The following is a 15,414-nucleotide window of genomic DNA, read 5'->3' as shown; positions in this document are numbered from 1 at the left end:
TAACGTTTTATAATCCATATAAAGTACCTAAATTGTTCAAATAATAGTAGTGGAGTAAACGTATAATATTTGTCTCCGGGATGTAGCGGAGTAGAAGTAAAAGTACAGTACTTGAGTAAATGTACTTAGTTACTTTACACCACTGCAAAAAGCAAAAACAAAGACTTGCCATCTGCAGGGTTCCAAAAGCATATCATGTAAGGAATGAGAGCCAGCACTCACGTTCTGTCCATTCAGGCACTTGTCATTTTATGATTAAAGCAGGCAACGTGACAAAGACGGATGCGTTTCAGCTACAAAGCCTTCCTCAGCTTAATCATACGTGATACAATTCAGCTGTGTCATTTTTAAAGCCCCCCCCTCCCCACAATCAATCAGCCTCATCTCCAGTGTTGCATGGTGGTGAATTGGAAAGTGATTGCACTCTATTTTAATGACGTCACGCGCACGTCGCTTAACACCTACACTACAGGTCACACAATGAACAATTGATATGCATCTAGGCTCATTCCTATGTTAATCCAATGTTAATTCATGCTGGTGTGACAACCGGTGGTCGGCAGCCTTTGTTAACTTTGTTGAGGTGTGAATTTAAAGTCGTTTTAAATCTATGCATGTGCGTGCGCGTGCTCCTGTTCAAAAAGGTTGTTGAACGGCGTGTTAGGCCATGAGCAATGCAACCCTGCTCATCTCTCTCCGTGTTGTGCATCTAAGGTGGACTGTACCCTCTATCCGTTCCTCCATTAAGACCTGAGGGAGATTATATATCTATCTATATCTATATCTATATATATATATATATATATATACACACTCGAAGATTTGCACAACTTTAAGTACATTTTGATGCCAATACTTTTGTACTTTTACTCAAGTACATTTTTAATTCTGGACTTTTACTTGTAACAGAGTATTTCCATATTGCAGTATTGGTCATTTTACTTAAGTAAAGAATTTGAATACTTTTTCCACCACTGGCCTCCACAGAGATTTCACCTGAAATGTTGTTGTGGATTTCACCTTGACCTTGCCCACAGTGTATATGTAACAGCTCACGGGATAATATGCGTTTTCAGGCATTTTGGCTGTGGACGGAGATTATTTCTGAAACGGTGCAAAAAAAAAGAAGAAAAAGCTCATGTGGACGGGGATTGTTTATGTTTTTAAAACGCTTTTTAAAATGAAAACATATTAGTGTGGACGTGGCCTCAGCCGGTAGCCCAAATATCCATAGGCAGCCACTTCAGGCCACGTCAGGCCCATTACTCTGTCTGAACAGTCAGGTTAAGCTGATATGACAATAAGGCAAAGTGGAATTCTCTCTCGTATACACACACACAGTGACCTGACTCCCCGCAGAAATCTCAAATAAATAATAAATAATTAAGTTTCTCTCTCTGAACCCTGTGGCTGTTCCAGTCTCTCGGTTTGTCTGTGATTCATGTTTTTTGGTTTGCACGCAAACACACAAATAGAGCAATCAACTTGAGGTGGGTTTGATGTAATTCTTGCCACAACACACTCAGCTGGCTTCAAGAGTAAAAGCATTTTACAAACAAATTAAGCGCGCCCTAGGACTAAGAGAGGCATTTGGAGCCCCGTACTTGGAAGTCATTCCGCGAAGTAGCTCCCAGAAGGATACTGAAAGTCAAAGGAAAGTTTCAGGGTTGGCGGTCAAAGAAGTTTAAGCGAAAAACACACAAAAAGTTATCTGCGGAGAACCGCAACTTAAACACAATGTCACACTAAATGTGGCAAGTGAAAGGTCACACGAAGGAGGGCTCAGAATGCATTTATTCGAGTATGCACAAACACGTGCGCGCACACACACGCATTATATTACTATACTCGTGTGAGGATACATTTAGGCCACGTTTAGACGACAACGGTCTCTAGAGAAAATGACAAAGTCCCGTTGCGTTCTCACTTTTTATTCTGCGTTTAGACGGAGGTGCAAAAGTGATTGAAAACGCTGTAGAGTGCATGCCAGGTGGCTAGGTGGCGGTGACGCACTGCCAGATAGACCAGTCACGCATGCGTATTAATCACTGCTGTTCTACTTCCTGTCACAGCAGTTTGTTTACATACACTATGTCTGCTCTGCACCAGAGCAGACCAAGCCCCCAGAGCCGCTGAGAAATCTTGAAGCCGCCAGTGGCCAAAGCTGGAACTGCAGGCCGGGAGAAATACATGCGCGAGCAAAACATACTGATATATATTTATATATATAGATATAAATATGTAAACATATTATACATAAATACATATGCATTTACATATACATAGGCATCTCCAGTGAATTTCATAAATATCTCGCGTTCAATCCTTGACACACGGGCTGCCGTAGAACGCAAAAATGACACTAGTGCGCATGCTCATAACTCTACGTGTGGTCAAAATCGAACCAATAATTCTACTTCCGGCAGTCTTCCGGGTGCTTCAAAACGCCACTGAGCACATTCATTGAAATGATAGCTGGGTGCGGGGCAATCCGCCCTCTAGTTATATTATACCTCTATGGAGCAGACGTGAACCATGACATCACAAGTTTTGCGGATTCCCCCGTGTTTCCCGTTTACATGGAGACCCGAGACGTAGCATTTTCAAAGATTCCCACTCTGGAAGGTGGTTCAACTTTGTTGCGGTTTCAATCCCCGATAACGCCGTTGCCGTCTAAACTGAAGGCAAATCTGGTATTTTATTTTGCCGTTTTCTCAAGAGACCGTCGTGGTCTAAACGGGGCCTTAGTTTTTGTCATTTTTAACCCCAATGCTAAAGCCTGAATTGTGCGTGTCACACACCAAAAAAAAGCAGATCCGCAAGCTTTGTTTGTGAGCTTGTAGATCTGCGCGACACTGGGGTGCAACTATAAATTAGCATAACCCCCAACACTAAATATTTGATTCTAACTCTAACCCCAACCTGGGTGTTTTCTTATTATAAGCCTAACCTTAAAACTATTTGTAAGCATAAAACATCCATTTCTATTGTGAGGACCAGGAAAAGTATAGCTATTTCTCAAATTCTACTAGACATTTGGCCCTCACAAAATAGAGTGATACAATTACACGCACACACACACACACACACACACACACACACACACACACACACACACACACACACACACAAACACGTTTGTATTACTGTACTTCTGAGGACATCAACATTTTAGGATGGATGCCATTTTCGCACGTTTTTACAATTTTTAACCGTAAGCATTAGCTGGAAAATAGCAGATCTACTGTACAAGCACACAATGTGTCACACTGCGACGCGTTGTTAGCTTGTAGATCAGCTATTTTTCGGTGCATGACACCAGGGCAAAACTAAGTATAATCAAGCATTATTCTAACTCTAAACCTAACCTATAAATGTCTTATCCTAAACCAAACCTGAACATTTTATCTGAAAAAAGTTTTTTTCATAAAACAACCATTTCTCTTGTGAGGACCAGGAAAATGAGCTTCACAACGTCAATTTCTCATATTCTACTATACTTGCGGGGATATTTTATTTGGTCCTCACAAGTACAGTAATACACACATACATTGATTGATGGACACAGACAGAAGTGATGGAGTGATAGACATATTGAGGAGAGGGAAATGTTTCAGCTGCCATATCTATGCCCTATGGAGTAATGAACGTGGGTGGACAGAAAGGGGGGAGGGGGAGAGAGCGAGCGAGAGAGAGAGAACCTAAACTAAAACCTTTTGCTGGCCACTTATTGGTCCGGTCATCATAAAAGAGCACCTGTCTGCAATTTGCAACTGGACCTAAACAAGTCTTCTAGCTTGCCAAAGACAACATCACAGCGTGTCACTTCGTGCCATGCTGCGAGCTTGTACATCTGCTATTTTTGAAAAATATCGGTGGAAAAAAAATCAGATGGGGAGTCCGCGGCCAGATATCAATTTGGGAGTCCTTGACATTAATAGGTTTGAGTGTAGCAGCTCAATGCGGTCAAAATCTGCAAAAGAAACCAAAAAGCGAATGCAAAACAAAGACGGACGGAAGGTTTAATAATTCAAAGCGATCCTCGGCGGTGACATTTGGAGCTGCAGCGAAGGTGAGATCCGCTGTCCTCGTTAAGAGCAGCCTGGGCTGTTATTTCCATGTCTTCTGACATTTTATTCCACCGTCCTCAACAACTCCCACACGGGTTCACTGGCCGTGACCTCCACTCTCTGAACTCTGTGTGTGTGGACACGCAGTCACAACAGTCACGCAAAGCTGTGCCCACGCGCGTGTGTGTGTGTGTGCGCATGTGACGTGTGTACCTGTGTCTATTTAATGTGTTTTCCCCGACCGGCACTGGTCTAGCACCCCACTGTTCGCCGTTGTGTATTGGCTGCGTGCTTGCCTCTCGCTGCAATAACCATTCTGTTACTGGCTATGTGCAGTTGCTCTCTCAACTCGACCAACTAGGTGTCGGACAAGCTAATACACAACAAATCGCTGTTCTTTGTATGCTGGCTGTAGGTGTGAAAGCAGCAGATGCCCACGGGGCTCGGGCTGCTAGAATCAAATGCTGCTATGATAGACTGGCTGACCAGCAATCAGATACTGCAGGCAATATAAGGGGGAACAAAGTTGTTCCCCCGTCAGTTAAAGTGAGAGCCGAGATCTTGCCTATACTGTGTTAGAACAGCATTTTAGGTTTGTCGGGTCTATAAAATAAGGGGTGCCGTCTTTCTTTTCTTTTTTTGTCGGCTCCACTCTCGGAACCAATTTCAGGGGTCCATTAGGGTTTGGGTTTGTCATTTTGAACCCGTGAAGAGCTCTATGTGTATAATATATATTCGAATATGTTTATTATTTATTCTGACTTCCTTATTACTAAGTGATGTTTATTGAAATGCAATAAACATCATCATGTTATTCTAACTTTCACGAGTAAGCTTGTATGTAGAAAGTAAAGTAAATAGTATGACTTTAACATTTACAATCTGGTCTTTATCCAGAGCTACTTAGTGCAGTTAGTTAATTAAATTCCGAGGACTCGTTGTCCATTTACATTTGTATAGCCTACACTCTTTGGGGCTACACCAAAACTGACAGCAAACATCATGATGTCACCGTCTAAAGCCCCCCCCCCCCCCCCCCACACTAATGTGTGTGTGGAGGGGGGGGGGGGGGCTCCTGCCGGCGCGTTTGCAAGGTTTCTGCCCGACAGCAACTATTTCTGTTTTTTTATGGTTTAAACATCTTTTTATTATATTTTTTTTCAACTTACACTTAGGCATCTAGAGGTTAAGTAGGGGTTAGAGGTGGAGTTATGCCTGATTTACACTTACAGTATAGTTGCAGGCCGGTTGTCGTGCACCGAAAATAGATTATCTCCAAGCTTACAGAGCATCACAATGCGTCGCAGCGTGTCCCGTTGTAGAGCTTGAAGATCGGCAACTTTGGTTTAGATTTGAAAATGGCAAAAAAAAAGATAAATGTAATTCCTAAAATTGCCTAAAATGTTGACGTCCTCACAAGTATGATAATACAAAAGTGTAAGTGTGTATGTGCACACACACACACACACACACATGCACTCGTGGGTCTGCCTCTCAACACTTGCACATATTAGCATCATTAGAGACAGGGATAGATGGAGAGCGCCCTCTAGGGGGGAGAGCAGAGACATGCTGGGCTGGTCTGCATGCGCTTCTGAGGAGGGTTGCAGCAGGTAACCCAACTAATCGACAGTGGTGGAAAAAGTACTTAATATTTTTTTTACTTAAGTAAAAGTATCAATACTGCAATGTAGAAGTACTCTGTTACAAGTAAAAGTCAGGAATTCAAAATGTTCATGAGTACAAGTACAAAAGTATTGGTATCAAAATGTACTTAAAGTACCGAAAGTATACTCATTATGCAGAATGTACCATTTCACAAGTTTTCAAACGTATACAAATCTTTTGAAAATAGCAGATCTACAAGCACACAATGCGTCGCATCGCAACACATTGTGTGCTTGTAGATCGGCTATTTTAAAATGGCCGGAATATATATAGGGCTGAAGTGGTTAATGTATGTTTTATAATAATCAAAATCTACAAAGTAACTAGTAACTAAAGTTTTTAAATAATTGTAATGGAGTAAAAGTACAATATTTGTCTCTGAGATGTAATGGAGTAGAAGTTAAAGTATTGAAAATTGGTACTCCAGTAAAGTAAAAATACTTCAAAAGTGAACTTAACTCACATAGTGCCAGAATTATTTCTGGCTATTTCTGGCCAGTATGATTTTTTTTTTTTTTTTTTTTTTTCAAAGTAAAAAAAAAGTGCTTTGGAAGCGAGATACAGCCTTTTTCAGTTATAAGTTAAACAAGGAGTGGATGGAGCTGCAGATCTTCAGATAATGATATCTTGGGTTCTGAACAATTGTTTTTTTTTTTTTTTTACTATTTTTTTCAAAAACACGTGAAACATGTGATTGACACGTTGCACCATAGCGGTAAAACACATGAAACATGCGAATGGCACTCAATGAGTTAAGTATAGTACTTGAGTACACATACTTAGTTACTTTACACCACTGCTAATCGATATCAAAGATTATAAAAAAATATTGATAATTGATAATTTTATAAATTAATAATCAATGTAATTATAGGTGACAAATAAAAGAAAAAGGTGAAAATAGCTGATCTACAAGCTCAAACAACATGGTGATCTTGTGACACCTGTGCAACAGAGTGTAAAACAATTAAAGCTTAAAAGGGATATTTTACTTTCAAACATGTTTGGGTTAATTTTAACGTCTACTTCGGCTTTTGTGAGCACCCCAGACTGATGTTAAGTTGCTTGATTCAGTATTTAGATATTTGACATTCATTTTAACAGACACGCCCCCTTCCTATACAAACGCATTGTAACTTCAAACCCCATTTTAACTGTGTTAGATTCATTGAAAACACCCGTCCTTGGTTCTGGTGACTGATATTGTCCTTCTGCGTGAGGAGACAGTGTTTTTTCAATGACTTTTTTAATTTATTTTTTATAATTTTTGGGCAAAATGAAAAAAAATAATAATAGTAAAATAAATGACAAAAAGTAGACTAGTTAAAATGACCCCAAACATGTTTGAAAGTGAAATATCCCTTTAAGGCTTAAGAGATTAATCACTTAGTATTCAAAAAAGAGAAGAAATAAATAAGAAAATAATCAATGTGTGCAGCCCTACCTCTGAGGAATATTTGTTCCCACTATTCTTTCTGCAAACCAATTAATAAATGATGATCCGGTTTTAAATATTGAATTACGGCATCAAACGCAGACTGGTGTCAAATCACAGAGGCGGCGGAACAACAGATTTTATTAACAACTCACATGCACAGCCGAGCCAAATGTTGCCAAAATGTTATTTTGGCAACACAAGAATCGACATCCTCTGATGTCAACACCACAGGAATCGCGGCGGGAATAACTTTGATTTAGAGACGACTTCTTTCGCATCCCGGTCACAAACATGCACTTTTATTTAAGGGAAAAGAACAGTACGGTAATTGCACTGCAGTTTCTGACGTGATAATATGTAACAGTTGCATCACGCTCACTTATATCCATGTCACCCTTAGGCCTTTAGCTTTTAACAACTTAACCACTTAAAGCTGCACTATGTAACTTTCCTCTTCTACCTCGGATTTGAACTTGGTTTCCTGCGGAAGTGCTGACATTTTTTTACCATTGCGCTTTGAAAAAAGCACTTTGCGCTGCATTTCATGTCATGAAAGGTGCTATACAAATAAAGTTTATTATTATTTATTATTATTATTATTGAGCTAATAGAGCCTGCCTGCTTGCTCAGGGAATACTTTGAATCAAATTTGTGTCAGATCCTGTGTCTAGGCGAGAAATGACCTTTGACAAGGATCTAAATGTCTCAATAGAAGAGCAGGGAGATAAAATACAATACAACCACCCCAAATGTATAAGTTATATTGTATTAACATACTCTACCACACAGATTGGACACAATTACATTTCATTCGTTAAAAAAAAGTGACACAGTGCCGCTTTAAACCTTGTAATGAGAAACGGACTAGAGTTACAACTGCATTTGGACCGCTTTTTCCCGTGTATACCACATCTCTTCGTCAAAAATAGCCGATCTTCAAGCTCAAAACGCGGCGTGTTTTGAGCTTGTAGATCGGCTATTTTTGGCCAACTTCCCCCCCCCCAAGAATAGGCATGCTGGGGTTCAACTGGTTGAGCCTTTGCCACTTGGCAAAGAAGCCTTTCGAAAGTGCCAAACTTGGCCCTCACAGAAAATAAGGTCAGGGATTCACCGGTGGTCCGATACACACTGCGCTGGGAGATAGAGTCGCCACAGCCAATCATCTGCCCAGCAGTGCATTTCCTCATTCTCAGAACCTTAACCCATTGAGACCGGGAAGGGCACGCATCTGTGTCATTTTACGATGTCTTTGGCTATTCAAAAATAGCAGATATACAAGCTCATAGCTTTAGATCTGCTATTTGTTGAAAAATCGTGGAAAATGTGTGCACGTCTTTGAATATATATATACATGTTTTAAAGCGATTTTTTTTAACTCTGATCTGTGCTTCTGGGGGTCCCTGGAACAACATATTTTGAGATGGGGGTCCGTGGCCAAATACATATCATTTTGGGGGTCCTTGACATGAAAAAAGTTTGAGAACCACTGATATTATAGCAACATACATTCTTTTCCAAAAAACTGTTAAAAAATATATATAAAAAAATGTGCACACATTTTCACGACTTTTCAAAAAATAGCAGATCTACAAGCTCATAGCGCGGCACTCGGTGCCGCGCTATGAGCTTGTAATATCTGCTATTTTTTCATAGCCAAAGAAATCTTAAAATGACACAGATGCGTTCAGGGATTGAATGGGTTAATCTGGGTGCACAGCTGTAAAGTCTCTTTGTGGGAAATAAACTTGTATTGGTAATTTCGTGCATTGTGGGACGTATAGCTTGAAGGTGTGTGAGCTGTGAGCGGGTGGTCAATAGATTCGTCTTGCACAAATAGGAGAGCGGGCCAATTCGGAGTCTCGCGCAGTTGTGCGTATTATTTGCAGACCCTGTGTGTGTACCACTGTGTAACACGCAATAAGGTGGCTTATTTCAAGCCCTGTTGCTCAGGTGGGCGATCGGTGCGACCGTGAGAGAGGCAATTTGCCGTTTTATTTTGCCTGTGTGTTGGAGGGTTAGACATTTGGTGGTCTTGTTTCCGGCTGATGGGGAGGTATACAGTAGCTTAGGCCACGTTTTAGACGACAACGGCGTCTAGAGAAAAACGACAAAGTGCCGTTGTGTTCTCAGTTTTTATTCTGTGTTTTGAGAAGGAGGCGCAACAGTGATTAAAAACGCTGTAGTGCGCATGCCAGGTGGCTAGGTGGCGGTGTGACGCACTGCCAGATAGACCTGTCATGCATGCAAGTCAACACACTTTTAAATTGAGTGACTGTCTGTAGGCTATAACATTTTACTCTGCATGTAATCACGGGTAAACGGTCGGACAACGGGTCTATTATTTGACGGGCTGGGCGGTTCTGGTTTGTATTTTTGAAATAATCACGGGTGGTGGGCGCGGGTTCTCAAAATTGGACCTGTGCAGGACTCTGCCTGTGAGTGTGTGTGTGCGTGTATGCGCATACAGTAGCTTATTCACAGTCCTCTCCCGGCAACGTGGTGCTGCTCCTGCACGCAGTCCTGAGGTGTTTCAGCCTGGCCATTACATTCTTCCTCATCTGGCTGGGTTCACACCTACAGTAGAACAACATGTTTAGAATGTTAACTGCAAACGCAGAGGTCTAAATTCAACATATGGTTATTATGCTGAAGACAAGAGAGTCAAGAGACATACTTAGTGTATGCCGGTGGTTCTCGACCTTGTAATTTCAAGGACCCCCGCATAACACTCAGAGTCACAGATCTGTAAGAGTCCCCAGGGACCCTCAAGGGTCCCTGAGGTTCCTTGAGGAACATCAAAAGTAGCAGATCCGTAAGCTCGAAGACGCGTTCCGAGCTTGTATATCTGTTACTTTTGCTACTTTTTAATTTGAATCCTGAAAAGTAACAGTTTTCCACCTGACAGAGACGATATACTTTGTTGGCTGGGTTTTGGTGGTAAAATAAGACATTTTAGAATGCCAATCTGTTCAAAATAATATCCGTTCTATCTGATTGTATTTGAACCATAGAGGTTTAACTTCACAGCAGGGAGTCTTGTCCACAGCTGCTGTTGCTCACTCATTCAACAACTGTTCCACATTATTGTCTTTTTAGCAATACCATTGATGGTGTCTATAAGTGTAACATGCCTGCACATAGAATATGACCATTCTCTGTTAGAGTGGACACTATACGAACTGTCTGAAATTGGTGCACAGTAGTAGAGTACCCTGGGAAAAAATGAAAAAGATTTGGTCTGGCCCCGCTCGGTTGTGATTGGATTTCCCTGCCCCCGAAGTTGCGGGGCACCAATCAGGGCCCAGTATGAAAATACGGGGCCATTCAATTTGACAGGGGCGCTGTCCTCCTAAGTTCTTCCACTTCTTGAGTTCTAACCCGGTCTACTTGTAACCCGTCATTCAATTGTGTCTGTTGTTGTCGTCTCACCCGGCTGTCATGTTTGCGTTTAGACCGCCGTTGGTGGGGCGGGTCTTATCCCACGGAAACTCAGCTCTGATCATCTCTGGTGTGAGCTGCAATGCTGGGTCTTCGGTCCTGAAAATACAGAAAAAGCCGAGATATAACAACATTATTATTCCAACAAAAGGCGGTCCCTGCGCTAATAATCCAGACCCAAACATTTCTAGTATGTGGCACAAGTTAAGCATAGCTAGACTATCAGAGATGTATTCTAAAGTCAATGCAGGAGCTAGAACAGCAGAGAAACCAGCTAGTGCTTTGAAAACAACTCATATCACTGTCCCAATATGAAGGACTACCCTCAAGTCTTTGCATTGGTTCTGCAATGCAGTTATTATTATTATTACTATTATTTTTTATCTCTGAAAAGGTTTCCGCACAGTTTTATCCCATTCATTGAATGTAGATGTCACCAGACAGACATATATAGTATAGGTGGAGATCACTGATCATCATGGATAAATGAGATGAACTATGTGGATATGAAGTGTTCCAGTGGCTTACAGTTTGACCACTAGTTCTGCCAGGTCATCCGGGAGGCCCGTGAGAGGAGGTGGAGCTGTGAGAGGAAGTAGATCCGTGTCGTCGTCCACAAGCCTGGGGGGGGGGCAGAGTGGATGCAAGTGAAACTAAAACAATATCAAATCAAATCTACGGTATATATAAATAAACTTTTTCATGTCAAGGACCCCCAAATGTATATGTATTTGGTTGTGGACCCCCCCATCTGAAAAGGTTGTGTGCCAGCGACCCCCAGAAGAGTAAAAGAAAAGTTATTCTAAATGTTCCAATACTTTCAAGATATTCATTTTTAATAAAAAGATTTTCAAGCTCACAGCGCAGCACAAAGTGACACGCTGTGAACTTGTACAGCTGCTATTTTTGAATAGCCAACTTATAAATGGATAGAGTGGTTAAAATGATTGTGATGCTGTATCAAGAAATTTAGCTGGGGACCCCCTGGAACATCCCCCCCCCCCCCCCCCCCCAAGGGTCCCCGGACCCAACTTTGATAACAAGTGTTATAAAGCACTTAACTCTCATAGACCAAAGTGCCGTACAGAATATGGGGTAATAACCACAGTCTTAAACAAAGAGACCAAACTAAACTCAGAGGCACAAAAACGCAATAAAACGCAAAATAAAACGAGGCAATAAAACGCAAATAAACAACCATAACAAGGGGATGATTCAAATGCTAGTGAATAAAAGAGAGTCTTGCCCAGTGTTGCACAGAACTAGGTACAATTAAGACCAGATTCAGAAGGTGACCGAGCCTTTGCAGTGGCTGGCCCCAGGCTCTGGAACACCTTGCCCCATACATATTCATTTTACTCAGTCACCACGGTGGTTTTTAAATCCTCCCTGGCCTTTATCTCCATTTAAATGCATCAACCCTAGCCCTTACGGTATAGCTGCCAAAATGCTGTTTTTAGCCCTCTTTTTATACTCCACTTGTGACATGTTTTGTTTCTTTTTTCTTTATTTGCGTCGCACTTTGGTCGACCCTGGTCGTTGTAAATGTGCTGCTTTATAAATAAAGGTCGAGTTGAGTCGAGCGTGGATGTAAACGATTGAAAGGATGGGGCAGATTATCTTTTCCCGGTGTTTCACCAAGGTGGGCGTGGTTTTGAGGTTAGGTTTAGGCATAGTTTCTGTGAGGTAAGGTTAGGCATAGGCATAGTTTCTGTGAGGTAAGGTTAGGCATAGGCATAGCGAGGTTAAGGTTAGGTTTAGGGTTAGGCATATAGCCACGCCCACCTGGGCGAAACACCAAAGAAAGAGGGAGTCCCCAGATCTGATAGGGAAGGGAATGCTGTTCCGTAGTTTAGGGACTGCGAGAGCAAAAGCGCCGTCACCTCTGGAGCCTCTCAGTTTAGTTCTCGGGGCAGCTAGTAGCTCCAAGTCAGCTGACCTGACGGACCAGGAGGGTTAACCCATTAGCTCATTGACTGCCAATGACGTGTTTTGACGTGTACTGGTGTTTTCAGTGTTTATGCTAGATGCCGCTCTTCGCTAACCTATAAATCATCATTTGACTCCCAGTGAAGCAGTGAAGCAGCAAAAAGTAATCGCAAAAAAAACCAGCCACAGTCAAACTGCCAATAACTATAGAACGGATTATCGCGACGGCAAACTGTAGCACGTGCCCTAGCCTTGACGACCTGGCAGGCTTATGCAAAGGTTAACATGTAATTTAGATAGCATGATATGTAGACAGATGCCAGGTTCATTTGTTGACCTGGCATCCTCTATTGTGTTTACTATACACACTATAGTGTGTGTACTGTATAGTATAGTTTCAATGTACAGATTATAAATGTTTTGATATTGTGATTTTGTGTTTAGACCAGGGGTCTTCAACGTTTTCAGCCCAAGGACCCCCTAGCTGAGAGAGAGATCAATATCGTATAAAATTGTGTTTCAGATTCACCATTTTTTGTTTCCGTGGTCTGCTCTTTTTTCCCTCTACACCTATGCCTCTTTGCCAAAAATAGCCGATCTACAAGCTCACAACGCCTCGCAGCGCGAGGCGTTGTGAGCTTGTAGATCGGCTATTTTTGGCTAAAGTTCTCCTCAGAAAAGGGATGCTAGGGTTCAAGTGGTAAAGGTAAAAAAAAATCATATCACACAAAGATGTGGGGGACCCCCTGTAGTAACTCTGAGGACCCCCTAGGGGTCCCGGACCCCCTGTTGAAGACCCCTGGTTTAGACTGATGATAGGTTCTTGGTTTACCCATGATCCTAGATTACTATTTTTATGCATTTTATGTATTACCTAGTGTTTACCTTGCTTTGCTCACTCTGCTAAATGCCTAAATTGTAAACTGTAAATTGTATTGGCAGCCGGTGGAGAAAGGCCAGGATAGGGGTAATATGGTAATAAGGAATTGAAGTGATCCAAACAGGATGATATGAGGGGCGTGGATGACTTTCCCAAGGTTCCCTTGGACAAAAACGGCTTGATTTTTTTGGCGATGGAATGACGGTGGGGGAAAGAAGTAGTATTTTACTACTGCATTTACCTGCTTGTCAAACTTAAATGTGGAATCAAAGTGCACACCAAGGTTTTTCCAACTGTGGTTTTACAAGGGCGGACAGGTTGCCAAGACCGTTTTTTGGCAACCTGTCCAAGATGAAGTGCGAGAGGTTGATTTTCTAAAGTGTAGTAATTCAGGGACTGTTTAGGGTTAACTGAAATGGAGGCAAGAACAGCAAAGGACTGTCAAGTAGTTAGTTGGTTTTATACTGTACTTAAGAGCAAAATCTATACTGTATATAGTCACTACTACTGTACACACACACACCTAGCGAAAGATATATAAAGTGAAAATGTTTTACACACATGCACGCACTTATGTACGCGTGTGTGTGCGCGCGTGTGCGCACACACACACACACACACACACACACACACACACACACACACACACACACACACACACACACACACACACACACACACACACACACACACACACACACACACACACACACACACACACACACACACCACACACACACACACACACACAGTATGCCTCCTCCTCTACTGTGTGTATGTAAATCGTGGTGTTTGTGTTTTGACAAGCAGACACACACAGTGACACTGTGCATGTCACCAGGGAGACACTGCTGCTGTTCTGGCCTGACAAGAGGCTGCGCTCAAATCCTGTCTTGAATGTAAACAAAGGAAGAAAATAAAGTGCCTGACCTCACACGCACACACGCACGCCATGTATGTTCGTAGTTCATCTTTTCACGTTATTTCGTTTTTCATAAATGAATGCCCTATTTTAAACTTTGGCGTATGACGGTGTTGCACAATTGTAGCAAAAAATAGCTGATCTACAGGCAATCTGTGTGTGGGTTTTATAAATATTTAACTACTGAAAAGTATTTAACGAGAGCTTTTGTAACTACAATGGATCCATTTGAACACAGATTATTTTCTTTTTTTCCACTCTCCGTTCCAATTGGCTCCCTCCACTTTGAAAAGCTGTGCATTAGCAATTCATTGAAAACCCCTTGGTATAAGGTCATGAACAGGGAGTTTCTTCTTATCTGAACACCTGACTGCTTGCCAAATAAATTATAAAATAAATTATGAAAAAACACGGACCCCCCCCAAGGCCCCAAACAAGGCCGATATCAGTCACAAGAACCAAGGACGTGTGTTTTCGATGAGTCTAACACGGTTAAAATGGAGTTTGAAGTTACAATATAGGATTGTATAGAAAGGGGGCATGTCTGATAAATAAATCAAATATCTAAATACTGAATCAAGCAACATAAATATCTGTCTGGGGTGCTCACAAAAGCCTGAGTAGATGTTAAAATGACCCCAAACATGTTTGAAAGTGAAACATCCCTTTTGAGTGGTCAGACAGGTCGACCGCCAACGCTTTTTAGAGATTTTCAAGTGGGCTCCGATCCAGAAAAGGTCGGGGGACCGAGTGCATTAGCAACCCAGTGGCTGCTTGCTTGGAGATGATGCCTGGGTGAGATAAGGACACGATTCTGGGCTTTCTAAATGTTTCCGAGAGTGTTGAGATAATAACACGTGAGTTCACCTTTTTTTCCAGCGAGGTGAAGAGGCCATCGAAAAAAGGGAGATATCAACTCACAGCCATTCGTGCAGCCCAAAACAATATTGTGTGTGATGAAAAATTCATGTTTGCTTTTTTTTATAACCCATTAAAACGGGGAAAATATCTGTCATTTTAGATTTTAACCACTTTAACCATTATCTTATACTTTGGCTACTCAAAAATA

At 41.7% G+C, this 15,414-nt stretch overlaps 1 protein-coding gene across 1 annotated transcript in view; it reads right to left on the bottom strand.

Moving 5' to 3' along the window:
- Positions 1-9,647: 9,647 nt before the first annotated feature.
- cfap221 (cilia and flagella associated protein 221) overlaps positions 9,648-15,414 on the bottom strand; it is a gene marked incomplete at both ends in the record, with an annotated part of 50,095 nt that continues 44,328 nt past the window's right edge. The window contains 3 exons of the mRNA XM_084050951.1: positions 9,648-9,750; positions 10,606-10,713; positions 11,143-11,235. Of these exons, the coding sequence (XP_083907077.1) occupies positions 9,648-9,750; positions 10,606-10,713; positions 11,143-11,235 (304 nt within the window). The remainder of the gene's footprint in view (positions 9,751-10,605; positions 10,714-11,142; positions 11,236-15,414) is intronic.

Source organism: Gymnoscopelus microlampas (genome assembly GCF_963454915.1).
Source record: "Gymnoscopelus microlampas genome assembly, chromosome: 24".
NCBI lineage: Eukaryota > Metazoa > Chordata > Actinopteri > Myctophiformes > Myctophidae > Gymnoscopelus > Gymnoscopelus microlampas.
This window is presented reverse-complemented; position numbering and strand designations above follow the sequence as displayed.